This window comes from Lindgomyces ingoldianus (assembly GCF_010093535.1).
Source record: "Lindgomyces ingoldianus strain ATCC 200398 unplaced genomic scaffold BDR25scaffold_59, whole genome shotgun sequence".
Classification (NCBI taxonomy): Eukaryota; Fungi; Ascomycota; class Dothideomycetes; order Pleosporales; family Lindgomycetaceae; genus Lindgomyces; species Lindgomyces ingoldianus.
This window is the reverse complement of record NW_022985220.1, coordinates 134,268-159,918: the sequence shown is the minus strand read 5'-3', so window position 1 is coordinate 159,918 and position 25,651 is coordinate 134,268. Positions and strand designations below refer to the sequence as shown.

At 49.4% G+C, this 25,651-nt stretch overlaps 11 protein-coding genes across 11 annotated transcripts; 5 read left to right on the top strand and 6 right to left on the bottom strand.

Annotated features, from left to right (window-relative positions):
- Positions 1–362: 362 nt before the first annotated feature.
- BDR25DRAFT_273058 (sorbitol dehydrogenase) lies at positions 363–2,116 on the bottom strand. Its single transcript, XM_033687343.1, has 5 exons — positions 1,768–2,116; positions 1,466–1,714; positions 1,326–1,412; positions 809–1,272; positions 363–759 (listed from the first exon to the last, which is right to left on the bottom strand). Exons 1-5 carry the CDS (start codon positions 1,931–1,933, stop codon positions 610–612), a joined length of 1,116 nt encoding a protein of 371 aa, XP_033540295.1. The 5' UTR covers positions 1,934–2,116; the 3' UTR covers positions 363–609.
- Positions 2,117–3,112: 996 nt separating this feature from the next.
- BDR25DRAFT_273056 (GroES-like protein) lies at positions 3,113–4,789 on the top strand. The gene is made up of 3 exons (XM_033687342.1): positions 3,113–3,361; positions 3,417–3,904; positions 3,960–4,789. The coding sequence occupies exons 1-3, from the start codon at positions 3,287–3,289 to the stop codon at positions 4,486–4,488; spliced, it is 1,092 nt and encodes a 363-aa protein (XP_033540294.1). The 5' UTR covers positions 3,113–3,286; the 3' UTR covers positions 4,489–4,789.
- Positions 4,790–5,141: 352 nt separating this feature from the next.
- Positions 5,142–8,326, bottom strand: BDR25DRAFT_362802 (uncharacterized protein; the record flags this gene model as incomplete). The annotated part of the gene is made up of 19 exons (XM_033696632.1): positions 5,142–5,247; positions 5,301–5,447; positions 5,493–5,553; positions 5,595–5,750; positions 5,810–5,925; positions 5,981–6,334; positions 6,386–6,420; positions 6,449–6,479; positions 6,519–6,685; positions 6,715–6,747; positions 6,771–7,337; positions 7,386–7,477; positions 7,510–7,595; positions 7,634–7,687; positions 7,770–7,832; positions 7,902–7,918; positions 7,986–8,031; positions 8,075–8,226; positions 8,264–8,326. The coding sequence occupies 19 exons, from the start codon at positions 8,324–8,326 to the stop codon at positions 5,142–5,144; spliced, it is 2,346 nt and encodes a 781-aa protein (XP_033540293.1).
- A 154-nt stretch (positions 8,327–8,480) lies between these two features.
- On the top strand, positions 8,481–9,298 carry BDR25DRAFT_245675 (uncharacterized protein; the record flags this gene model as incomplete). Its single annotated transcript, XM_033685894.1, has 3 exons — positions 8,481–8,810; positions 8,866–9,030; positions 9,101–9,298. 3 exons carry the CDS (start codon positions 8,481–8,483, stop codon positions 9,296–9,298), a joined length of 693 nt encoding a protein of 230 aa, XP_033540292.1.
- A 158-nt stretch (positions 9,299–9,456) lies between these two features.
- On the bottom strand, positions 9,457–11,117 carry BDR25DRAFT_383717 (uncharacterized protein; the record flags this gene model as incomplete). The annotated part of the gene is made up of 2 exons (XM_033697838.1): positions 9,457–10,247; positions 10,511–11,117. The coding sequence occupies 2 exons, from the start codon at positions 11,115–11,117 to the stop codon at positions 9,457–9,459; spliced, it is 1,398 nt and encodes a 465-aa protein (XP_033540291.1).
- Positions 11,118–11,927: 810 nt separating this feature from the next.
- On the bottom strand, positions 11,928–13,237 carry BDR25DRAFT_319968 (uncharacterized protein; the record flags this gene model as incomplete). The annotated part of the gene is made up of 3 exons (XM_033691867.1): positions 11,928–12,384; positions 12,433–12,952; positions 12,982–13,237. The coding sequence occupies 3 exons, from the start codon at positions 13,235–13,237 to the stop codon at positions 11,928–11,930; spliced, it is 1,233 nt and encodes a 410-aa protein (XP_033540290.1).
- A 2,851-nt stretch (positions 13,238–16,088) lies between these two features.
- On the top strand, positions 16,089–17,006 carry BDR25DRAFT_108393 (uncharacterized protein). The gene is made up of 2 exons (XM_033683534.1): positions 16,089–16,730; positions 16,788–17,006. Exon 1 carries the CDS (start codon positions 16,110–16,112, stop codon positions 16,635–16,637), a length of 528 nt encoding a protein of 175 aa, XP_033540289.1. The 5' UTR covers positions 16,089–16,109; the 3' UTR covers positions 16,638–16,730; positions 16,788–17,006.
- Positions 17,007–17,479: 473 nt separating this feature from the next.
- BDR25DRAFT_337828 (uncharacterized protein) lies at positions 17,480–18,480 on the top strand (the record flags this gene model as incomplete). The annotated part of the gene is made up of 4 exons (XM_033693226.1): positions 17,480–17,555; positions 17,607–17,670; positions 17,737–18,107; positions 18,216–18,480. 4 exons carry the CDS (start codon positions 17,480–17,482, stop codon positions 18,446–18,448), a joined length of 744 nt encoding a protein of 247 aa, XP_033540288.1. The 3' UTR covers positions 18,449–18,480.
- Positions 18,481–18,920: 440 nt separating this feature from the next.
- Positions 18,921–20,219, bottom strand: BDR25DRAFT_347211 (uncharacterized protein; the record flags this gene model as incomplete). Its single annotated transcript, XM_033694246.1, has 2 exons — positions 19,918–20,219; positions 18,921–19,699 (listed from the first exon to the last, which is right to left on the bottom strand). The coding sequence occupies exons 1-2, from the start codon at positions 20,159–20,161 to the stop codon at positions 18,921–18,923; spliced, it is 1,023 nt and encodes a 340-aa protein (XP_033540287.1). The 5' UTR covers positions 20,162–20,219.
- A 1,311-nt stretch (positions 20,220–21,530) lies between these two features.
- On the bottom strand, positions 21,531–23,141 carry BDR25DRAFT_329676 (DNA-dependent ATPase MGS1; the record flags this gene model as incomplete). The annotated part of the gene is made up of 1 exon (XM_033692471.1): positions 21,531–23,141. One exon carries the CDS (start codon positions 23,139–23,141, stop codon positions 21,531–21,533), a length of 1,611 nt encoding a protein of 536 aa, XP_033540286.1.
- A 236-nt stretch (positions 23,142–23,377) lies between these two features.
- Positions 23,378–25,116, top strand: BDR25DRAFT_307739 (PLP-dependent transferase). The gene is made up of 2 exons (XM_033690895.1): positions 23,378–23,694; positions 23,762–25,116. Exons 1-2 carry the CDS (start codon positions 23,621–23,623, stop codon positions 24,972–24,974), a joined length of 1,287 nt encoding a protein of 428 aa, XP_033540285.1. The 5' UTR covers positions 23,378–23,620; the 3' UTR covers positions 24,975–25,116.
- Positions 25,117–25,651: the final 535 nt, after the last annotated feature.

Genomic DNA, 25,651 nt, shown 5'->3' with positions numbered 1-25,651 from the left:
CGGCTACTGAATCGAGACGAGGAAGCTGTAAATCGTCATCGCAAAGCCACCCCCAAGTCTCAATCGGATGAGACGCTGTAGCCGCATCGTGCTTGAATCGAAAGGCCCGTTCTGGCTGGGTGCTGGAGATCGATCAGGGACAGCCGGAAGACCGAAGCTAACAGAATGTGGCTCGGCAGCACTCGACCCGACATGCTGCCCTAAACTCTTCTTAAACTTAGCCTGTCGGTAATCAAAGCTGATTCCCTCCAGATATCGAAGAATACGATGCGCCACACGCTAGCAGGGGTTGCGATCTTGTTCTCCACACCTTAGATAACAGGGTTTCTGACACTCTGCGAATCGAAACCCTTGACTTCGCCCACTTTTATAGTGCTGTCGAACTATCCAGTCTGAATTCCGATCCCCTTCAAAGCAAGCATTCCCTGGCCCAAACTTTCAGTAGGAGGCTGCAGCCGACACAAAAACAGTGGGAATCTTTCACCAGTAATGCACGTGACCGAAGCTAGTTGAATAGCATAATTCTCGGCCCTAAAGCGCCAGTGGACTCCAGAAGAGTACTGCTGCAACGCTAGCAGACAACACAGTACTAAAGGTATTGCACATCTTCTAACTCCCTCCCCCAACTTCTACCAGAATTTTAACTTGGTTATCCTTATCATGAATTAATGCCTTGAACCCCTTTTCTTCCACCTCTGTTAGTTGGATCTTTTGGGTGATCATTTCTTGAGGTTTCATCGACCCAGATGAGATGGCGTCCTGGGGCGGTTAGCAGAGGATAGGCTCCAACATGTCGTCCTCTACTCACAAGAACTTCTTGGAAGTCTCCAATTTGATATGTTGCTACACCCATGTATTTTCTTTCCTTGAACGTCAGATCGTTGGGAATGATACTGCACGCCTTCTCCCAGATGGCAATATTAACAATAGTTCCTCTGGCGCGAACCGCATGCACTGCCGTGTCTAATCCAGCCTGGACGCCCGCGCAGTCATATACTACATGGACGCCTTGCTTCTCACACAGTTCGCGACATCGCTTCACGACATCCTCCTTGGTAGGATCGAGCACGTAATGGGCACCGAATTTCTTCGCGAAATCCCGTCGTCGGCGGCTGACTTCGGATACAATGATTTTCTCCGCACCTTTGGCTTTTAGGGCAAGGATCACTGAAATACCAATCGGACCGCCGCCTAGGATCAACACGGCATCTCCTCTCTTGAAGGGACTAGCTTTAACGGCATGCCACCCAACTGCGAGGGGTTCGATCAGAGCTGGAATCTTTTAGTATGCTGGATTTCTGGCACCACCACTGACAGAAACAAACCTCCAATCTCCAGAGGAACATTGTCTGGTAGGCGATAAAGTGTCGAGGTGGGGACTACAACATGTTCCGACAACCCACCACCCCAGCCTGCCGGTGATTAGCTTTCGATTACATGGAATCCGCAAGTGTTGTTCCCTTACCGCTGAGGCCAACAAACCCATTGCTCCAGCAGCAGTTGTGTAGTCCTTCAAGACATGGGCCACAAGTTCCATCGTATATGATGGGCTGCACGCAAACTCGATCTCCGGGTTCATAATCGGTCACCCCCTCCCCGACTTCCTCAATTACTCCACTAAACTCATGTCCGAAAGTCAAGGGCACAGTCTCTCCAGTAATGGGATGTGGAGTCGTGGGACAAAGATTTGGTCCACCAAGATATTCGTGTAAATCTGCGCCCGATATTACCGAAAGAAGCTCCAATAATACGTGCTGGGTCACTAACCACTGCCACAAATTCCCACCCACGCAGGTCTAAGCTTCACTTGGCCTTTCCGAATTTTTGGCACAGGAATATCCTCATACCGCAAGTCATTCTTCCCGTGGAATCGAACAGCCTTCATCGATTCGCTGCTTGGTGGTGGAGGTTTGTACGCTTCTTGGGGAGCCATGATCGCAAGTTCACCCTGGAAAGATCGATCTTGATGAAATCTGCTCGGAACAAAATTTGGTGCACTTGATTTACAGAAGAATGGGAGTATAGGAATAAAGGAGTCTGGACTGGATTAAGGAGGGTGTTCCAAGGTTTTAAACACTTTCCGTCACGCCAATCGCACTGGCAGAGGAGACCTCCATCACGGCATTGGGGTCTCGCAAATTTCTCCGCGCCTCTCCACAAGTCTCGGCTTTGGGAGAACGCGCGTGGTCAAGATCATGTCTGCCATCTAACTCGGTCCCGGGATGCCCGATTCGGTAATTCCAGAGTCAATCTCCCCGCAACGAAAATCCCCTAGCAGCGGGGTACTTGGCTGGGGAAGAGTTAGCTCGCTGGAGTATTTCCTTCGTGGGTGTTCCGTTTGCCTCATGGCATAGAGATACGACGATACTCACGTGTTGTCAGAAAGCATCTTGAAGCCTTCGGTATCGGATGATAACCACCCCGTCGGCTCTAAACGCCAAGAGATGTCTATATCCCACAGGAGCAAGTTGGAAGTCCACAATCCCGCCCCTCACCTTCTCGTTTCGCACTCTTGAACACGAAGAGAAGAGCATGAGTGAGTCTATCAGGGTCAAGGAATTGTCAGCTTTTGAATGATAAATAGTTTTGAAAGGCAAGATGACCTGCCACCGACATCGGATCATGGTCGGAACATTTTGCTTGCAGGCGATGTCAAGCCGACGTAGGACCTTTATTTGGTAGGTGATCGGAAAGAAGAAAGCAACATGATTCGCGGAGAAATTCTTACCAATTTTTTATCTAAGCCAGTGACGGCATCGGCTCTGTCAAAAGAGGAGGCAAACGGTCGAGATTTCTCGTCGCCTTGCGACTAGGTGGCTGGAATCCTGATTCTAACTTCTTCAGATTGTGGAATGCTTCCGGAAGACACCTATCGTCATCTTTTAAGTACCCCGTCTAACTGCCTTGGATTTATCGAAACGTCACGATTTAGCACACACTGTGCCGCCCTGACACCCCAAGCTGCCGAGCCGATCGGGAAGCTAGAAACAAAACCCGCAACGCCCACCATCTGCGCCCAATCAGGCAAAATGCAGAAAGCTTGACATAGCCCGACAGCGGGGACAGACCCAATGTTTGTTGGCCCATGACCTCACTGGCGGGATTACATGGACCGATATTCATGGAAAGTGCAATTAGTTTCTGGGATTAAAGCACGAGCGTCTGCCCCTCAACACCTCGTTTCTGCCCCTCCTCTCTGATCAGTGAGGTCACGATTTCTGTTTCAAGAATTGGCCACACACATTCTCCACTTCTCTCAAATCTAAACCGCCTTTCGTTCGCAAAAATGCCTTATCCCGAGACGACTGACGCTTTCGTTGTCACTGATATCAAGAAGTGGAGCGATTTTAAGCGACAAGAAGTAAGTTCAAGCAGCCCCATCGCGAACACGAGGTCGCTAATCCCGGCCTGCTTAGGTCCCACTTAAGAAGTTTGAAGATGATGATGTGGATATTGCCGTAGACGCTTGTGGTGTTTGTGCATCTGATGTTCACACCATTACTGGCGGCTGGGGGGAGGAGATTCCACTCCCGCTTTGCGTAGGACATGAAATAATTGGCAGGGCTATTAAGATCGGACCCAAGGTCAAGGGAATTAAAGTTGGAGATCGAGTGGGTGTTGGTGCTCAGATTAGTGCCGATCTCACATGCGGCAATTGCAAGGCAAACAATGAGAACTACTGCCCAAACCAGATCGACACGTATGGAGCTTCATATCCTGACGGAACGATTTCTCAGGGTGGCTACTCGAGTCATGTGCGAGCGCACCAGTACTTCACATTCAAGATTCCGGATGCGCTGGACACTGCTCTTGCAGCACCTATGCTATGCGCTGGCTTAACATCATATAGCCCGCTCAAGAGATTAGGAGCTGGTCCCGGTAAGAAGGTGGCTATATTAGGACTGTGAGTAGCTTTGCTTTGAACTCTCCGCGGCAAAAGGGTTAACGTGATCTCTTAGAGGGGGGTTAGGCCACTTCGGTGTTCTCTTCTCCGTCGCTCTGGGCGCCGAAACATACGTTATCTCGCACTCTCCTAACAAGAGGGAAGATGCTCTCAAAATGGGTGCCAAAGACTTCATCGTCACCAAGGAGAAGAACTGGGCCGAGCCATGGAAATTCACTTTCGATTTTATCATCAACACCGCCGACGCAACAGATCGCTTCAATCTCCCAGACTACTTCTCTACACTGAAGGTCAACGGCACGTTCCATATGGTTGGCTTCCCAGATAAGCCACTTCCTACCATGATGGCTCAGGATTTCGCTCCGACTGGTTGCTATATTGGTGCTAGCCATATCGGCAACCGCCCAGAGATGGAGGAGATGTTGGACCTAGCTGCGAAGCAGAATATCAAGAGCTGGGTTGAGACAATTGACCTTAGTGAGAAGGGTTGCAAGGAGGCTGTAGAGAGGGTATACAAGAACGACAATGTGAAATTCAGGTTCACATTGGTCAATTACGACAAAGTTTTTGGCAAGAGGGCATAGATGGTTACCTGCCTCTTTGCACCGGTATTCGAATAGCCATGATTACTAGGGGAATGGTAATAGACAAAATGGGGAACTGGCCTTTGCAATTGATGTCTTGGTGACGGCTATTCACCAAATTTGTTTGCCTTCATGCAGACTTATCATAGTTGATATCGTTCGGTTATGTTAAAGGCTCTGCGATAAATTTGTAGGACCTTTTATTCGGTCTTGCATAACTAACAATCTCCCTCTGTTATCTTAAAGTAACGATTAAGCGGGTCTATATAATTGGAGTAGAACATGAATGAGTCAAAAACAGTTAGGCCAATTTCCCCCTCAAACCTAGAGCCAATTTCGCGGTCCATATTGGTACCGTTATTTTCAACTTGAAGCCGCAGGTTCTTTGCTGATTTTGTATCCCGGAGCTTAGCTCATTTCAGCAAAGGTTCGCTATAGGCTCATTAGGAGATCCCTTCCAGCCGATCCCTCTCAAGCGTGTTGCGTTTTATCAGCGCCCTACCTCTTTCGAACCTGCAACTCGCCCTCAAATTTTCAAGTAAATTAGGAAAGGCTTGCTATCTGCTGCAAGGTTGAACCATAGCTTACCCAGAAAAACTGGACAGGGATTGCAGTTTGCAACGTAACCCCAATGCGCGCACTATTGAGACTTTTTAGAATCGAAAGACGCCGAAAGTTGCTGGGGAGATTAGGAAGTTCCTAGAGTTACCACATTCCGAATAGAATCGCCGAGTCGGAACACTAGGCTCTCGGTCATTACTTCCGTTGGCCATGACGCGCTTCTTAACACTTCCTGAGCTAGATTCATCAACATAATGTCGCTACCTACACCAGTTGTCAGAAATCTATGGACTGCAGTGTCGTTGTTGGATAAATACCTCTTGCGCCTGCAATTGTTGTGGAGACTGGGAGGTATTCGGTTCTGTCCGTTACACGGGAATGGTATGGTACTTGACCGACTGCTTCATTGTTAGGAGTGGCTGAAAGCAATATACAAGGCTTACGAGCTTGGAATTATTAACTGGGGAGAAGCAAGTAGAGTGGCCATAGCTATCGATTGGTATCCTTTCCCTCGGGATGGAGTTTATACTGGGTCATCCCTATACCATGGCTTTCCTTTCCCCTGCGGTAGAAGCATGATTGCATTAGATGCAGTCTAGGAATCTGGATCCATAACATTCTCGCGAGCCCACTTGCGAAACACGTGCATCTCTGTAATCGCGTCTTCTTTTTGCTCCTGGGTAATTTTGCTGCCGAGCTTCCTGTTCGTTGTTAATTATCTGCGAAGAGTTTAAAGCTGTAAAGTTACAAAGCCACTTACCATTTGCTTTCCATGTAGGGAGTAACATAGGGGGGCCGATTAAATTTCTCTCAGTGATCTTTACGGAACTGATCGCATTCGTGGTACGAATCATATATTCCTTGATAGAATATTGTCTGTCCATACGATTAGCGTATCGGCATGAGATGCCGATCATGAAGGAGGCGTCACTCATCTAAAGTCTTCCCATTTGCTTCGGGAGGGGGATTCTTCTCCCATCTTTCTGACATGCTGAAGATGGCTTTCGATATGCCAAATGCTTCTAGAATTTTAAGAAACTCATCAACGATGGCTTGGTACTCCTCCGTGTGTGGGCTTGGAGACCAGAAGTCGGTGTTATATAAGAGGGTTCTCGGATACTTCTGAACAATTTCGCTAGAGCACTCCCTAATCCTATGCTCACAGAAGTGCATCTTGGGCTCAAAAACCTCCGTCACATCTTTGATGACAGGCGCAAAACTGTGCTTTGACATGTCTTGTAAATATTCGACAGACCTAGCTAGAAGGCCTATCGTATCAAATTGACTACGTGGGACCTGTTAGGTAACTGACCATGCGAATCTCAAAATTGCTTACGGGCAATTAGGCAACATTCCGCCAAAAGGTGCAGCCTAATCAGTTGATGTCCGCATTGCCCACGCCCCATTGTACGCAGCAGGGGCACGGGATGCTTCCGGTCGTACCCGTCCAAATGGAGATATCTAGCTACGGATATCCAACGATGCAAGTTGTGCCACCGGTTATGCTTCCGAGAGGCTGCTGGTAACCATTTGTGCGAGGCGTCCACGAGCATGGAAAATCAACCCATTGGAGAGGAGGATCTTCTGCGGAGGCAAAAGCTCCGAGTTTCGTCTTTCCAACAATCACAGCACCTCGCTCAATAAGTGTCTGCACATATGCTGCACTTTCTTCGTCTGGTCCATGTTTCCAGAAACGATCTGTTTTGATGCGACGTCCGCACTCCTCTCAGCCTGATGTTGTCTTTGATGGCAACCCGGATACCAGCTAATGGCTTTTCACGAGTTGGTCTGAAGTATAACCGACTTGGAACAGCTACATTTTTAGCAAGGCCGTCTTCGGATAGAGACCTTAGAATAGTAAACCGAACCCCTTTAGAACTGCCCCACAGATCAGGGATCACAGGCAGTTGGAATGAGTCTAGGAAGTCAGGGTAGAGTCTCCAAGCTTGAAGAATACCGGACTTCAAGAAGTATGGTCCTTCAGCGACGCCAGAATCCTCGATAATGATGATGTTCTTCACAGTCCACTCAACATCGCAAGATCTAGCAGCATCCCGGAGCACCTCACGCAGCCTTGAAGTATTAAAGTTGGCCGGGACAGTTTGATTAACATTCAGGAGCACCCAAGGGGAGAGAAAGCGAAACGAAAAGACACCGTCTGATGCCTCAAACCTCTCCACGACGTTGGAGAAACAATGTTCAAGGCTTGATTCCCCATCATAATGTAGAGCCGTAACAGGTGTTAGTTCTGCGGGGCCGACTCCATTGTCGGCCGAGCGGATCTGAAGCTTGTTAATTCGGTGACAAGCGATAGCCAGATTTTACTAGAATCTCACGCGACCCAGAGCGTTCAACGCCTTCAAGCAGGTAGCCACGTAGCAGGCTGCCTCCAAAAGAGGGAAAACGGTTTCCATGGTGCTCTTATCAGCTGACAGAGTGGTCTACAACACTTCCAAGTACTGGGCTTGGAAGAGGGGCGTCGCATAGTCGCACGACGGAAGGCAGACATCTCGATAAGAAGGTATTCAATAAGGCAATATGTAGGGCTGAAATATAATCTGATTAGCCCTCACAGTTTTAAGACAGGGGTGGAGAGTTGTGTGCTGCGAAGATATCCTGCCATTCTGAGTGGCTAAAACTGAACACGCTGCATTGGCGAAAAACATCTACTTATCCTTAAAGATTATAAAGTTATTCTCTTCTGCGCAGAATTTCAGTACATGTTGTCTGGAAAGGGTTCAATAAAAGCGACCAAAAGTGAAGACGGGAAGACGCTCTGTTGACTAGAGTATATATGATATATAGATAGTTACCTTCTTTCTAAGCTTAGAATGTTTGTAAGAAGAGACGACTAGGAGATGTCGGTGGCCTAAAGGGCAGGTGTCCGACCAGTTACCCAGAATTAAAAAAAAAAAAAAAAAAAAACCAGGAGCGACGCGGTATGCAGCCTGGTGCGGAGAAACTGCGTCCTCTTCCGCCTCACTTTGCGGGCCATGCAATCCTTTTAGTAAGACCTTCTAGTGACGATATGGTGCCCAAAGCCATTCTCAGCCAATAAGAGGCTAGATTGGTCCGCGAATACGGCATCAAAACATGAGGGAACAGCACGTCGAAACGAATCATAAAGGTTTTGTTTGTTTGACAGCTCTCAGCTGACAGCCGTGTGACTAGCAGTGCCTAGCCAATGCCAATAAGGACAAGGTGAACGTGACACTTTGTTCTGCAACCCCACAGGGATAGAAAAGCAAATTGAAGACAAAAGTCTTTTATCTTGCATGAGGAACGCCCCCAATCAAGTGCGAAAATTTTTGCGTCGTGACCGGGAGGCTCTCAAGAGAGCAAAGACGCCTTGAAGCTAGCTATAAACAGCTCACATCAGATGTGTACATGGCAAGGAAATTCGGTTCCACTTCTCAACCTTGAGGTGTCCAATGGTGGGATGTCACACCGAGCTGCAATACTTAGCTCGTTTGGAGCTATATGAAACGGAGAAGCCTTTCCTTGCCAATTTTAAGGTCTCGAATGGAGCGAGAAGCACGAATCATATTTTCGAACCAAAGCCGGTGTTTGTGGAGGACGGCCACGGCCAGCCCTTCAGTCTAGACGTAAATGGATTTGCTTTTATGAAGCATGAAACCAACCTTCAACCAGAGGACTTTTCCGACGCGGACAGGGTGAGATCGGTGTACGTAGATGAGATTAACCAGTTCGTTCGCCAGAAATTTCCCAAATACACAGATCTTGTCTTTCTAGACTTTGAGGTAGGACACCTAGAGGAAATTCGGCAAAGAGGAGTCCATATTCATGAACGTCTAGGTAAGAAGGCGAGATGTAAGCTTCCTAATGGACAAATTAAACAAGTATCCACACGCCCAACCACTACGCGCCGCCCATGTTGATATGACCACGGAGGGGGCGCGCCTGAAGATAAATTTGTTGCCTGAAGAGCAAATAGCGGTGCTCGAAGGAAAGGACTTCGAGGTGGGACGTACGTTGACTCTTAAATCCAACGAAGAAGCCCAGAAGCACTCACGGTGTGAAAAGCATATAGCGACTGCTTAGAGGGCCAACTACGGACTGGCCTCTTGCTGTCTTAGATTATCAGTCTTTATACAGTGGCAGAGACACAGCTTGCAACGACAACATCTTTGTAGATGCACCGTCTGAGAACTTTTTGCTACACTACAACGAGCATCATCGATGGGTATATCTGAAGGACCAGAAGCCTGATGAGATTTATATCTTCTGAAATGCTTCTTCGCATGACCCTCCACGTACGTAACTCTTATAAATCATTTTTCCTTTTTAACGCGAACTAAGTCCCATTTTCTTTCCATTGCGCGTTCAATACCGGTGCTGGAGGCGTGGACTTGGCCCGAGAGAGTATTGAGTTTCGAATCGCTCTTTTCACACATTGGTCAGCGCAGTCCTCCGAGCGGGAAAAGAACGTCGAAATCCATAGCGAAGAGGAGGAATCCCGATGTGTGGCTGAAAGGCTTTGGAGGTAGCCCAGAACGATAAAATGGTGAGTGGTACAGCTGTAGCGAAGTATGTCCAAATTCCCGGGTACCCCGTCAATTCTTTGACATTCATACCGAAGAGACTTGCTACGAATTGTGCTGGTATGAAAAATAATCCAAGTGCTGTGAGCTGATGCACGCGTTCCGATTGTGCAATTGACTTCTGTGATTCAAGAACCCCAGTGGTGCTCACTACTATCCCGCTACCAACCTCACATCTTTTCATTAGCGTAGTGCCGCGGGAAAGTAAATATTCGTAATCCACTTGCAAGGCAGTTCGTAACTCATTCATTCGAGGGGAAGCGTCTGGTCCTAAGATCCAGCCACGGGTTTTAACGACTTCGAGGTTGGTGTTTAGAAAGCCCGTGAATCGATCGATGAGGCTAATGTTGAACTGGAGTCGCTTAAGACTCTCCACAGATTGCTCCGTGGGAAAACTGTGGCATCTTTCTATATCTTGTTCCATTACATTGAGTACCTCTGCCAAAGATAATGAAGCCGCCTGGAGGAGACGTAATAGAAGGTAAAGGGGGTCGAGGCGAAGCAGGCTAACTTCTGGCGCTAGAACTCTCATCATGTCAATGATTGGATGGAAAGTTTGTGGGGCGGTGCCAAACTGGATCTCTGAGAGCCGTTCTGAGGTCCTCCGATCGAACGCGGGGGCATTATAATCGACTGCTGGAATGATTTAGTATCCATCCTCTCCTTCTTTGTCTGCAGCCTGCCACGGGAATCGCCGCTCGTGCTCCAAGGCTCTGCCTTGGTGTAAGAGGAATATGACTGCACTTCATTAGATCAAGAGGATGAAGCTACTCGCAGAGACTTGCCGTTCCAAGGTAGTTGAGTCCCCATGCCATTTTTTGAGGTGCAAAAAGAAATCATTTGTTCGAAACTGAAGAACTCAGTATTGTGAGCATGGGTTTTCCTGTACCTCGTTTCACCAAAGCGCTTCTGCTCAAAAAGGCGTTGCTGGTAGGCATGGATTGCCTGATCAACAATAGCCCGCCTCTTGAGAAGTTTTTCCTCTGTATTGATCCGCACCTTAGTGGTAGTGAAACGCCCGAGGCTGACCATGTGAATATGTACAATGTTCTGACGACGGGTAGGAACGGTGGGTAGAGTGTGCCATCTGGATCCGTAGGATTGACATTGCTGAGGGCCGAGATGGCCGATAAACAACTCTGGTCGCACATCATATCGATTGGCGAGGGCGGCGAGACACCCCGGAGAAGGGAACCCTTCAAGGATGCACACCTTAGGATCATTGTTGGGACTTCCGAAGCGCACTGGGCAAATAGCTGAAGTGATGTCTGAACCTTTTCCATTCAGAGGAGTCAATTCCACGCATTTGACATCTTGAAACCCAGATCGTCCACTGCCACGAAGGGAATTTTCGAGCTGATTGTAATACGAGGCTGAACTAGAAAGGATTCCAAACTTCTGCTTTAGATATTGGCAGTACTGCTGTAACTCAGACGCATCGGACTCTTGGCTACCAAGGTTTCGCAGCTCGTGATCTTCATTCAAAGGGAGCTTGGAGGTAGCCATGTGCTCGCGAATCTTGAATAATATGCTTTTGGGCCTGAGCGAGGGGGATTATAAAGAGATGCAAGATAAGCAGGCTCCAAAGTCTCATTTTCTGCGTACAAGCAGGAGGAGGACAAGTGGATAGGGGACCACGAGGTTGCGAGGCAATGGCAAGAATGCCTCGCGCCCGCGCAAGAAAGTAAAGCCACAAATCACACAATTACACGACATGTGAGGAGGACAAAGTACCCTCTATGCGCTGTACTACTTCACCTCGACCAAAACCTTACCAATTTGTCGAAGTCTTGCTCGTTAGGAGAAGTTCTCCAAGCATCACCCAAAATTTCACGGCGCAGCTCTTCAACTTCGTTCATATACTTCCGACCCTCTTACAGATCACCCAGATCTTGTTGAATACTGCCCAGCTTGTAAAGGGTTCGAGAAATTTCGTTCTTGCAGAAGAAACTCTTCTTATAGATCTTGATTGCATTCTCTAGTAGGTGACTTTCCGTCGTCAGTGCCTGCAGCGCTAAAAGGTCTTTCTGCTTACATCACGTCTGCTGAGTCCCCTAGTTGGTGCTCTTTCCAAGCTACCTTATAGTAAATGTCGGCTGTCCTGTGGTGGTACTCTCCACAGGTTTGCTTGAACATTCCTAAGGTGCGCACGTGGATGTCATACGCCTCATCAAGTTTCCCTTGTTCGAACCAGACATCTCCAAGAAGATTCATCGCGCAACAAGTGGTTGAGATGATTTAGCGTGAAATAGAATGTGAACGAATGTACCGAACGTACAATGTGGTCCTGATCTTGAACTTGCTATACTTGTTAGCCTAATATTCTATAACTTCTTCGGCAACTTCTATCGCCTTTTCAAATTTGCCTCGATACCGCAGATAAAGGCCCAGGCCAAGCTGAATAGTGACAGGGGTTTCAGGTAGATCCTTCTCCTTCCAAATATCGAGAGCTCTCCGGTAGTAGGGTTCGGCTTCTTCAGATCTATTGAGGCTTTGTAGGCCTTGGCCTACTGACGCTACGCCGCCTGCATGTCTAACGTCTGGTCTTGTTATGAGACCTTTCTGACATGCGGATGCAAAGCAGCTTGCGGAGCTTCTGTAGTTGCACAGAGCAGACTCTGGTTGGTTCGTCTCCGAGTCGAGTGATGCCTTCAAGGCGTATATATCGGAAAGCAAAGAATCCAAATTGTCTTCTGGGTGAGCAAGGCAACATTCTTCTGCCACGCCCGCCATCCGAAATGCATCCTGAAACGCCCCTTGCTCGTACAAAAGCCTGAATACAACATTAGTGTAGCGCTATTCTTATTATAATTGTACGTACCAGCCTGCACTGAAGAGTAGCCGCGCAAAGTACGAGTCAGCTTGTAGTGGTAGATGAAAGGATTCATCGGATCTTGAGGCTAAGAAGTAGCGATTGAGGGACACCACATGGGCCAATTGTTCGTGCACATTCGGCCAGAGTGCTAAGTTCCATCTGTCGTGTACTTCTCGATCAGGAAGCGCAACAATTAAAAGGTACACGGCAGCCTGGAATGCGTTTCGTCTTTCTGCGGTTGACATGCGAAAATGGCAATTATCCTTCACCAATCGATGCATCCAGATCTGGCGTGTTTCTTTGTTTCGAGATACCAAAGAACTCCGCGTCACCAAAGTACGGCACATATTGAAACTTTTCGTGCCCGAGAGGAACTGGAGAACAGGAAGATCTGCTTTTTGTGCCCCCTCAGCTAACAGACCCTCTTGTATTTTGTCCGTGTCGAGGAAAGTGAGAAGAAAAAGGAAATCCTTGCCCTTGTTTCTAGTTTTCCGAATTCCAGTTCCCACGCGGTTGCCAAGGTGTACTTATACCGTAAAGCTGCGTTATCAATACTATGAACATCGGCATCCTGGACCAAATCATTGTTGCTGTAAGTGTTGAGGAAATCCTCAGCAGATAGTGAATCGTTCCGGATAAACCTTGCAGCAGCGAGGATACCAAGCGGGAGATAATCAACTTGTCTTACGACGTTTTCAAGGTCTTTATAATCTTCATTTTCAGAATCGGGAATGGGTTTCTTGAGAAGCTCTACGGAGCTCTCCTTGTCGAGGACATTGAGAAACTCATTATCTTGTGCGTATGTCCTCATTATCTTGTGCGTATGTCCTCATTAGCTCCCAGTTCTTGCTAGTGACTAGAACGGCCCCGGCTGAACCACTGGGCCAGAAGTCTTGGAGAACCTTTCTCAGCTCGGGTGTATCTGGTAGGTCAAGATTGTCGAAGACGACAAGCCAGTGATTCCGGGTGCTCTTGTACCAGCTCAAGAGCAAATCCCGCGGAAAGTCTAGGTCCTTCCCGAAGACTTTAACCAATCCCAACTCTTTCGCATACTCAGCGAAATCTTGAGCCAGTTTCGTTCTATCTTCTGCGTGGCCCATAAAATGGATTTAAAGACCCCTAAACTCTCGAAAATGAACTGCAAATCGGTTTGTGTCTTGCCCATACCTCCGAGCCCATGCAAGAGGAAGCTTCTTTGGGGTAATTCATCGCTAGGGTTAAAACTGTTTTCATCTTAGCAATGACATCGCGTCGGCCAACAAACAAGGGATTCGGTTGATAAGGTCGAAGTAGGTGACACGGTAGGTTCGCGGATGGCTCTTCATGATCTCCAGAGAGCAGTGTGTAGCTAGTAGATTGTCGGACAGAATTATGAGATGTTGAGTGCTCTACCAGACTTCTAGGGGTCGATACCGTCATGCTTGGGGAAGAGTTGCTTGATGTAGGTCTGACAGAAGACTGATTCGGCGTCGATAGGCGTATTGTCGGGCAGGCTTGGGAGCTAAGAAGAGAAACCTCCTCGCATTTCTGACATAGTTCATCTAGCTGCAATATGAGAGGATCAAAAGCTGACTCTGCTCGGGCGGGGAAGTCCATCATTTGTAGATGCGTGCACTGAAGCCGGATTGAAGTTGTCCGTTGTCCCACCAATGCAACTAGCTCTTCAGGCACAACTACCACTGATTTGTTTCCGACGTGTTTCAGTTTGGTTTTTGATATCTTCGTCGGTTGTTGCTCACAGAAGCTGAGGACATCGAAGGGATAGTTGAATTGTTGGAACGTAGTGTTAATGGACCTGACGATCGTGAGACTCTCTGGGTGTTGTAGGCACTCGGTGATTGGGAAACCCCTTTTATTCTCAACCCCTAACTCTGTTATAACACAATGAAGGATACTGAAATCGAAGCGTGGGTGGTCTGGAGTGTGGATAGATCCTAGAAATACAATCGTGGCCGTATGGTCATAGACTTCTCGTAAGACGGATTCCTTTGACGTTCGCGAGATGTTGAGACACGTCGTGGTGTTAGATGTCTTTATTATTTGGAGGGGAGAGTGCAAACCTCTTTCAAAACTAGGCTCCCCAGCCCTCGACATACAAAAAGCAACGGACGTTTCCAAAGACGGTGATCGGCTCCGTGTATAAGCGCATACAATAGTTCACTCCCACTGTCTACGACATCATGCCAAGGACGCTGGAAATCATTTCTGGGTGGCAGGTCTAACTGGTAGTGGAAAGATAGTATTCGACCTTGGGGATAACGAGGTACAAGAACACGCTGAAGCCAGCCATCGTTTACCGGTTAGCTTGCGCGTGACCGAAGTCCGTGAATCGACACAAGACTTAGTGAGCTCGTTAATATCCTGAACGTATGCTTCACACTCCGAAAGACTCACTCAAAAAGAAAGCCTTCCCTAGGTTGGGATCTCGTGAGAGTATGCAATCCCATAATGTTGGCTACACTGTTGTGCACCTGATCATATGAACTTATAAGACAGGGAAATATCCTCGCAATGACGGTAACATTTATTTCTATGCGGCCAATGAAGCTAGGGATCGTCATGATGCCATAGGTGTAACATCTCGCCCGATATCTATATACCCCAAAACAAAAAAAGAGAGGAGTCATGTTCTAGGTCTTCCAATCAAGATCCAGACAATGTGCAGATTGTTTGGTCAGTGAAGACACGCAGGAAGGCTCGCCATATAGCAAGAGATAAGAAAAGGCTTCTCGCTGCCCTCTGCCGACGTGCCACGAGCCTGTGGCACCGACGAAGCGGGGTCGACCTGAGCCTCATTCCATGAGTACTAAAGATCGATTGGTTACCTTGGTGTAAGCCTAGACAGCCCGCTGTCTGACTGCAGTACCCAATCTCAACAGCTTGCACTTCAGGGCTCAAGTTAGCGAACCTTCCTCGAATTCTTTTGATAGTGCTTAGTGATGACAGGATGCCCACCCTTAATAGTGAAGCAAACAAGGCTGAAAATTTGGCCCAGCCTTGGAAGGAATGGTACGAGCCAGTGCCAAAAGACTACTAGAAGAAGAAGACTGGGGTATGGTCTGGTCCGATAATCTCCGAAATGTTGCTAGCAGAGTACCTCCTGTTACAACCACCAGGCCTGGGCCTCGATAAGGTGTCCCCAGAGAGGATTGCTGAGCCAATTTAGCAAGGGAGGTGGGTGCTTCCAGCTTCACGTCTAGTCGTTGAGCTCTGACGACGTCGCTGCAGCTTTGCATTGACAATCGACTAACTCTATTCGAAGGAGGAAGTGCATTGAGACCTTTTCTGATTAGATTGAGGCTAGCTATTACTGTGGGAGAACCTACTTTCGTATTGTGTAACACTTTTCATGCGACGCGTGATCCCTTTAAATCGCTCTGCGGATGAGTTAATGTAGCGTTGGAGCTGCAATGAAGCTTCGTGAAGCAGAAAGATGATATTACCATAGTTGAAAGTGCACAAACTCAATGTGGCGTTATGTTACTCAGAAGAATTGTATGAACAGTTGGAGCCTACGACGTGGTGGTACGGACGTGACATCTCACTCTGCAGGTAGGACGTTCACGTCAGGGTGCACGGACCATTGTGTATCGCGGATCGCGTCCCGCAGAGTCGCGACCTTGAGAAGGATTTCCAGCACAGTTCTCTCCAACTCTCTTCAACGCCGTTCCTATTTGCTATCTATGTGCACAGCTCTCGCTCTCTTTAATAAAATGCCAACCATCCCCCTCCACCTCACTAAACCCACCTCAACCTCACATCCTCCCGAAAACCCTCTCCCTCCGCTTCTCCATACGCCAACCGGCCTCGCAATTCTCGAACTCCAAGGAACAATCCACTTCCCCATGCCCATTCCCGAATCCTCCGCCTCCTCCTCAACCCAAGTCGGAAAACTAGTCTTCCCGCTCTATAAATCTGATGCTCTTGACCCGAACGATTTGAAATGGATGAAACGGGTGTATTTTTATATCGGGAAGAATCAGCGGTTGACGGGGGAGGTAAGGAAGTTGGGAAAGCCTTTTGCGGTTATTAAGAAGAGGGAGAAGAGGGAGAATGGGAAGGACAAGGTAGGGGACGATGTCGAAATGGGTGGGGCGGAAGAGGGGATTCAGGAAGATGGGATTCAGGAAGAATTGGAGATTGTGCAGGTGGTGCGGTATAAGATTGTGTTTTCTACGAGGCCGGAGCCTGTCGGTGGGGAAGAAGTGTGAGGAGTAGCTATGATCGGTGATTGTAAGATTCAGCGAAGCGTGAAGAGTGACTTCAGTGCCATGCTAGGGACGCGTGGATTGCGGACGAACGAGGTATGAGTCATGAATCTCCTATTTTATCGTGGCTAATCTTCTAACAAGGAATCACAGAATGACACCCCTTGAGAGCAACTAGCTAGAACGCACAAGAGATACTCTCCCGGGCGTAATACTCCAATTGTCTCTAAAAGGATAGAGGCGCAATAGCTTCAAAGCAACTCCCGGATCGCAAGATCCAACAACCCGGCTTTGCATTCAAACCCCCAGAATTAGAACGCATCGAACAAGTTCAATGTCCTCCATAGACCTTTGTGGTCAAGCGGCATCACGAATCTCGGCGACCCATACTCCGTTACATACAAACACATCCCTCACCCCTGCCGCCTTCTATTAACCCCACAATATCGATATGCTCAAGCTTCAACATTTAATCTCCACAACCACTCTTGTTCTAAATAAGAGTGTTCCGACCGTCTCTCTTGGCTGCCATTCGTTGTTTTCCTATATTCGCTTGTCGTTCCTGGCAATTTAATTTAGCCACGACCCTGACGGTTCACGGTCCGACGGTTTAAATACACATTGCCTGCACGCCTGCATCCCTTAAACGTAAACATCACATGAGAGGAATTTAGAAAAAAAGTCTACGGCTGGAGAATGGAAAATACAGGGTGTTTATATACGGTCGTAGCACCTGCACCCCGGATTTTCGTGGTGTGACTGATTCTCTCCCTCTCCTGCTCTGATATTCCAATTTTTTCTATTTGGTTGTTGACGTGGTAAAAATTCGGAAAATCTGCAACAAGATGAGGTCTTTTGAAACGGTTTTGGTGGCCTTTTTGGCGGGAACTGCGAATGCGGTTTTGAAGGATTGGCAACAATGTATTTTCCCATCCAACATACCTCCATCTTGATCGTTGACCGTTTTACCAGGCGGCGGAACGACGTATTCTGGTGACACCGCTTGCGCCAACGGATCCGGCTGTGTAGTTATCAAGTAAGTCCCCCTCTCTCTCAAAATCTCATATTTTCGATTTTTATTTATCTGATATTCTCTCTCAAGTGAATACTACTCCCAATGCCAACCCGGCGCAGCCCCCGCCCAACCTCCGGCCGCGACCACTCTCAAGACTTCTGCCGCCGTCCTAACAGGCGCAAACCCCGCCGCAACTGGGACACCCGCTGGCAGCGGCCCCGGCACGGAACTCCAAACTGGCTACTACTGGATCCGGGCAGTTGCGTCCCCCAACTTCCACAAATATATGCAGAGTAAGCCACTGTACGCGACTGGCCCCGCTGTACTAGGCGATTACACTACCGCAGGCCAATTCCAGGTCGTGGATGGACAGCTCGTACAGTTAGTTTCGGGCCCGGGAGAGAAGCCGGAGAAGTTGCTTTATGGGATTGTTAGCCAGGAGAGGTATATTAATAATAGTACGTCTGCACCCCCTACACCCACCCTCCCGCTCCCATTGCCACAACCCTCCCTCTAAAACCCCACCAAATTCTGCACCTACAACGCACTTACCTGGGCGCCTACAGACTCCCTAAGCGTAACTTGGTCCACCGAGAAAAATGGCTACGGCAAATTCGCCTTCAACGGCGATGGCTTGACGTGGAACGTTGCAGGCGTCACGCGTCCCAATGCTGCGGCTTGGTATGTGTGTACTGGACAATTGATGTATATTAATTTAGGCAATTATTTGTACCAGACGCCGAGTGGATGTGCAGACCAGACGATTCATTATTATAATGATAAGAAGGCGAATAATTGAGTAAAAGGAGGTTGGTGGATGGGGTTACAAAGGGGGGCAGATATTGTATATAACGGTAGAGCAATTTGTTGTTATACCTTACTGAGTGAACAAGCGAATTAGTGCGTGAATGGGGGAGGGAGTGAATAAGTAAGTAAATAGGTGAGGAAGTAAATAAGTGAGTGGATGAGTAAATGAAGTGAACGAATAGGTAAATAAGCGAGGAGGTGAGTAGAGAGGAAGCTTTAGTATGTTGCATTATTAGATCAAAACAAAACTATGCTACCCTAGACTTGGGTCTCAAGCGTGTGAAGAGAAACTCAGAACAAGGTATTAAACGCAAAATTTCCTATATGTAAGCCGCTCGATGTTATGTATTCAATCATTCCACCAACTGCTCTAGTTGATCTCCCTCACATGGATATATTTCCTCCAATGCCATGCCATGTCAGGTATCTCTTCTCCAGCTTCTCTCGTCTTCCCGCTCTCAATCCTAATGTCCAGATCCAATCTCATAAGTCCCCCTATTATGTTGCCCATACGCATTCCCATACCCATACCCTTGACCATGAGGCGGCAACTCATGTCTCTGATTCCCATCCAACTCCTGCCCTACCACGCCTTGCTGGTGATATAACTCGTGTCTCTGCGTCTGATTCCCATCCAACTCCTGCCCTCCCGCCGCATGCTGAGGATATTGCCACGGTCCTTGCGCACTCTGCTGATAATGTGGTTGTGACTGCGGCTGACCATCCAACTCCATCCCCCGTGTGCTCACTGTATTCGTGACCTGCCCGTCATTAACAACCTCATGCCGCGGCGGTGGGACTGAGCCGTGAAGTTCTAGTTGCCGTTGCGTGGTAGGAGTCTGTGCTGGTGGAGGAGGAGTGGGGCTGGAGAACTCATCCTTGGACCTAGGGACCTCCTTCCTCACCACCCCAACCAGCGGTGGTGCTTTCTCATCAATGGGGCTGACATCCGGAGCAAGAATACCCTGCTGTTGCCCCTGCTGCGGAATAATCAATGGCGCTGGGGCCGCGAACTGCGGTGGACTAAACGGCGGGGTGTTTTGGTACGGCGTTGGCGCCATTGGGGGTTGGAATTGCGGGTTTTGTGACGGTGGTTGCGGGTAGAATGTTGGTTTTGGGCGGCGTCGTCGGCAAAGGAGAATGATGATCAGTGCGACAAGGAGGGCGCAGGCGGTTACACCGATGCTAATGCCTGTTTTGGCGGCGGTGCTGAGAAGGGAAGAGGAAGTGGAGGAGGATGGTGCTAGGGGAGGGGGTTAGTGGGCTGGTTGAAGGGGAGGATCTTGAGGTTGGATACCAAATGGTTGGAGAGGGAGAGAGGAAGTGGAGGGAGAGAGTGGGGAGTCTGGGGCATGTCAGGAAGTGATGTTGGGGTAGGAGAAGAGACAATTTGGCCATGGGAGAGAAGAGAGCTATTTGATGCGCAATTCAATTGAGCCAGAGGCAAGAATACACACATACCAGAGGTACTTGTTGGACCCCCAAACGTCTGCCTCGATCCTGGATTCGTCGTTGTAGCCGCCTGAGTCGTCGGCATTGCACCACTCGCCGTAGTAATTGCTTCAATAGTGCTCGGCAAGGTCATACCCGCTGGAGAAAATCCTTTATCATCACAATACAGGACCTGGATGGCGGAGATTGTTGACATGTCCGTCATCGTATTCATGTTGGCAAAAGTACATCGAGTAGATGCACACCGCGTCATCGAGCTTATTCGAAGGTCTAGATTGTTTTTGTTGCACCAGCAGCGCGCTTGGTCGCACCCATTGTACCCTACAACTCACCATTAGTAAGTGGATACAACAACTGCAGGAAAAGAGTCCTGTACCGAGTTCGTCGTTGCAGTTCCGCATGCATGGCGCCATGCTCGAATACCCCGGGTACGACTTGAAAGGCGTGTATACACCATCTAGACTCGACATCTTGAAAGAACGTGCTTGGGATTCCTACAAAATGAAGTGGAGGTCTGTTGCACGTATGTAAAGCGGAGGAATCTCCACCGTGGACCAAACTCTGCCAGCAAAAAGGTACGAAACCCGAAGCTCGTGCTTTCAAGTGGGGCACCCTGCAGATATAAGCTTGCTACTCTTCCGGCCAAGCGGTCTAGAGGGATCTGTTGCGGGTTCTTTGAATCTCTCACACATTGAGGAAATGACCAGGATGTCGTGATACATGATAGGGCGCTGGATGGGATGCAATCAGGATCTGAGGCCAAAAATAACTGTTTCTTGGTAGATGAAGATGGGGTGCGTCCTTGGCGGAAGAAGAGATTGGCAATGGCGTTTTCATAGTTCTCCTTTTTGGGAATCGCTCCCAGCATGGTGACACTCGAGGGGACTACGAAATAGTTTTCCATGTTGATTATGAAGTTGGAGACAAGGAATTACGGAATTGCGAATATCTGGAACATCTTCTCAAACAGCCTCGCCCTCAAAGAATGCCATGAGAAGCCACGAGTGGAACAACCAGAGAGGAATTCCTCAACGTTAATGCCAAGCATCGCCTTCCCGCCTCTCAGCTGCTTTGGCTCGTATCCAGCCTCATGAAAGCTTATCCATTCTCGGCATGCCGATGTCTTTTCGGGATAATTTCAGCCACAGTGGGGTCCATTGGCCCAGTCATCGTACTGTTCACCCGAACGAAAACGATGAATGCGATACAGCCAATGGCCGGTCAATATCAAAATTGATCGACAGAGACACAGGGGTAAGGTGTTGAAACTGCCAAGAGGTGAAGTGGTTGAGGCGAGCGGGACGTTGGGGGCCGAGATGGGCATTGTAAACTTGCCTTCCATGCCTGAAATAGGTCGGTGGAAATTATTCTTGGTATTGCCTGTTGAAATCCCAAGTCAGTCCAGACGAGAGTGCCTCGTGTGAGAATAAGGAAGAAATAATGATTAATATTGGGGTATCGTGCTTGTCTCGAGAGGTGATGTCCTCTTCCATCTGACAATTGGCTGTCGTCCGTGTTTTAGAAAACTCCAAAGGAATCTCGGCTCTATTAAAGGTGCAGAGTGTATGTGCACTTCCTATAAGCTCCCCGCGGTCGGTATCGAGCTCAATCTGAACTTAGCCTCAGTCATCTATCTCCGGAAGCAAGGCGTCTTCCAAATCTTCGTCTACTTTAGTCCCTAAATCTACGTCTTCAAGAAACCGTCTTCCGATAATCTTCTCAGGAAGATACTCCTGAGCCACCTTACCGCCAAGGTAATCTGGATTATATTTGTATTCAGCGCCATACCCCATCTCTTTCATCAATCGTGTGGGCGCATTGCGCAGATGGACTGGTACGGGTAACCCAGCTATCCCTGGTTCTTCTAGAGCAGCCATAGCTTTTGCGAGTGCTCGATAAGTTCGGGTCGACTTGGGAGCGAGGCAGAGCGCGACTACCGTATGTGCTAGGTTTATCCGGCACTCTGGCATGCCAATTTTTTCGCAGGCGGCGTACGCTGCTGTTGCTAGTGGAAGCATAGTGTTGTCTGCTAACCCCACGTCCTCGGATGCGACTACTATGAGCCGCCTTGCTATGTAGAGCGGGTCTTCTCCAGACTGCAGCATTCGAGCGAGGTAGTACAACGACGCGTCCGGGTCTGACCCCCGAATCGACTTGTGCAAGGCGGATATGCTGTCGTAGTGCTGGTCGCCATTTCGATCGTACACCAGCGTCCTTGTGAGCTCCTTCTTAATGTCTTCTCCGGTGATTGAGGGTTTCTTGGACAGGCTCATGGCGAGGTCGAGCAGGTTTAGAGCCGTTCGGGCATCTCCATCGGCAAACGATGCGAAATACCGCAACATACCGGCATCGAGGAGCGGGGAAGTGCAGCCCTCGGACTCCATGGCTCGTTCCAATATTTTGACCAGGTCATCGTCGGAGAGCTTCGCGAGAGTAAACGTCCGACAGCGCGAGAGGAGGGCGTTGATGACCTTGAAGGACGGATTTTCTGTTGTGGCTGCAATCAGGGTGACCTGACCTGCCTCGACAGGGCCAAGGAAGACATCCTGTTGGGCTTTTGAGAAGCGGTGCAGCTCGTCACAGAAGATGATGGTCTTCCGGCCTGTGAGCTGGAGCTCGTTCAGGGACTCAGCAAATATCTTCTTGACCTCTGCAACGCCTGTGCTAGTACTGTTGATCTCGACGAAGCGAGCATCGGACGTGTTCGCAATGAGTCGAGCGATAGTCGTCTTCCCAGTGCCAGGGCCGCCCCATAATATCATGGACGGGATAGTGTTGGTTTCGATCATGCCCCTGAGTAGCCCGTTGGGGCCTACCAGCTCCTGGCCGCACACGTCGTCCAGTGAGGTTGGACGCATGCGCTCTGCCAGAGGGGCGACCTTGTGCAGGACAGTCAACTTGGTCCTCTTCGGGAGGATGGGGGAACGGGCATCGCCAATAGTTTGAGGCTCAATAGTTTCGCCAAAGGGGCGCTTGGTGCCGACTGGCGGTGTCTTTGGTCGGTCTCCAGGCGGTGCGGCTGGTGGAGGAGCAGGCGCTGAGGTTGCAGGGACTCCGTTCTTTGCAGCAGAGTTCGCCACGCGCTTCACCGCAGACGTGGAGAAGAAGCTGTGGGTTTTGTGGGTGGCAGACGTGTCATTCTGCTCGACGATATGCGACTGACAGCCATCGTCGATGTGCTCGTTGATCAGAGATTCCTTGACTTGTTTGTTGCAAAGAGGGCAAGCAACCATGTCGAGAACGGGTGGGAGTGCAGGCACTTGGGCAGGGTGGCAGCAGGCAGGCAGCTTCGCGAGCTGCTCGTCGCGTAAATTAATTCCAGCCCCAACCCGGGGAAGGGATACGCCCAGCCCGCCCAGCGCGTCGACACGCTGACACGCCGACATCGGAAAGCCTGTCTTATTGCAGCGGCCGCAGCCGCAGCCGCAGCCGCAGTCGCAGTCGCGGTCGCAGTTGTATGGTGCTGTCCTCGTAGTTCCGGCTGATGACGGAATTGTGCGGGCTTTGAAGACCAGCACGCAATAACAACAGCACGCTGGCATGCTGGATAAGCAACCAGCTCTCCACCCACTGCTACACGCTCGCTCTTCGCCTGGAGATGAGAGGCCTGACTCCCTCTGCGTCTCGAATAACCCTCGTTCACCCGCTATCCACCCCCAAACGGCCGCCCATATCGAGCTTAAAGCACCCCGCCATCTCCCCTCTACGAGCAATGTCCGCGACATCCAGACGCGCTGACCCTTTCAAGCCCGCGGCGAGGGTCGCCGGGCAGAGGCAGGATGTCTGGTACGCCAATTGACTGCCAAACTGCCCCCCCTTCCCCCCCACCACCACCCACTCACACAAGTCACAGGAGCATCGTCAATGAAGCTGCCGCAGCCTCCCCCGTCCAGCCCATCGTAAACATGGGCCAAGGTTTCTTTGGCTACAACCCTCCCCAGTTCGTCATCGACGCCGCAAAGCAAGCCCTAGACAATGTCGACTGCAACCAGTACTCGCCCACAAAAGGCCGGCCGCGGCTAAAGAAGGCCATCGCAGACTCGTACTCCCCGTTCTTCGGCCGCACAATAGATCCGGAGAAGGAGGTCACAATCACAACAGGCGCAAACGAAGGCATGCTGAGCGCTTTCATGGCGTTTCTCGAAGATGGGGACGAGGTCATTGTCTTCGAGCCCTTCTTCGATCAATACATTAGCAACATCGAGATGCCCGGTGGAAAGGTTGTATACGTGCCCATGCATCCTCCAAAGGACGGCGCAACCACGACATCCTCCGCAGCAGAGTGGAAAATAAATATGCCAGACTTCGAGAAAGCCATCACCCCAAGGACGCGAATGGTTGTGCTAAACTCCCCCCACAACCCCATCGGCAAGGTCTTCTCGCGGGAAGAACTCCAAGCTATCGGCGACATCTGTGTTAAACACAACATCATCATCCTCTCCGACGAGGTCTATGACCGTTTATACTATGTCCCTTTTACGCGCATCGCCACTCTCTCCCCCGAAATCGACAAGCTCACATTGACGGTCGGATCGGGAGGGAAGAACTTCTACGCAACAGGATGGCGCGTGGGCTGGCTGATCGGCCCAGAGCACCTCATCAAATACGTCAGCGCTGCACACACGCGAATATGCTACAGCAGTGTCTCGCCATTACAGGAAGCAACCGCCATCGGCTTCGAGCAAGCAGACGCGCACAATTTCTGGGACGAGTCGAAGAAGGAGATGAAGGGCAAGATGGACAAGTTCAACGCAATATGGGACGAGCTAGGTCTGCCATACTCGGACCCAGAGGGAGGATACTTTGTCCTAGTCAACATGTCCAAGGTTCATCTACCAGACGACTATGTCTTTCCGCCACATGTTGCAGAGCGACCGAGGGATTTCAAGTTGTCGTGGTTTTTGATCAAGGAGGTCGGCGTTGCGGCAATTCCCCCAACCGAGTTCTTCACGCCGAAGAATGCGCATATTGTGGAGGACTGGTTGCGGTTTGCGGTGTGTAAGAATGATGATGTGTTGGAGACGGCGCAGGAGAGGCTGAGAGGGTTGAAGAAGTATATCAAGTAGGAGGACCTAGCGCAGGAACTCATAACATCCACCTCTAAGTTCCCCTGCACTATTCTCTCAACAACAGCATGTTGTTGCACACTACAGAACATAATTTTATATAGAGTGGATATCCAGCATGCTATCGCATATCACGGCCAATAACAAGAGTAGATTTGATCCCATCACCCTCTTGCTGGAAATCAAGGATGCTGGTTTCTGTCTCAAATCTAACAAGTTGTAGAGAGACGATTGGACAGCGTCGAGAGAAATTCTGAGACCCTCGCTGCGAAATCTCGAAAGCAGACTCCGCTATGCAACTCCTTGCTTGCCTGCCAGAGTTCACTACAGTCATGACTATCCCTGGAGTGTAATCCGAGACCACCTCGAAGATTTCATGACACATGCACTGGCCCGCAAGCGCGCAGAAGAAAACTTGTAACGAAGCCTAATAAACACAAGTCTTCTCACGAGGAGACTCTAACAAACAGCGACACTAAACACATTCCTCCGTGTCACGAAAAACCCACTGTGCCAAAAAAAAACGAAGGGCACTTTGACTCAAACAACTCATACTCTATGCACCCGTCAATGTTTCCTATAGTTGTCTATAAGTCGTGTGCTGTCGCTACTTCTGAATACTAGAGACCGCTCCTACCTGAAAATTGCATTCGTATCGTCGTCGCCATCACAACTGA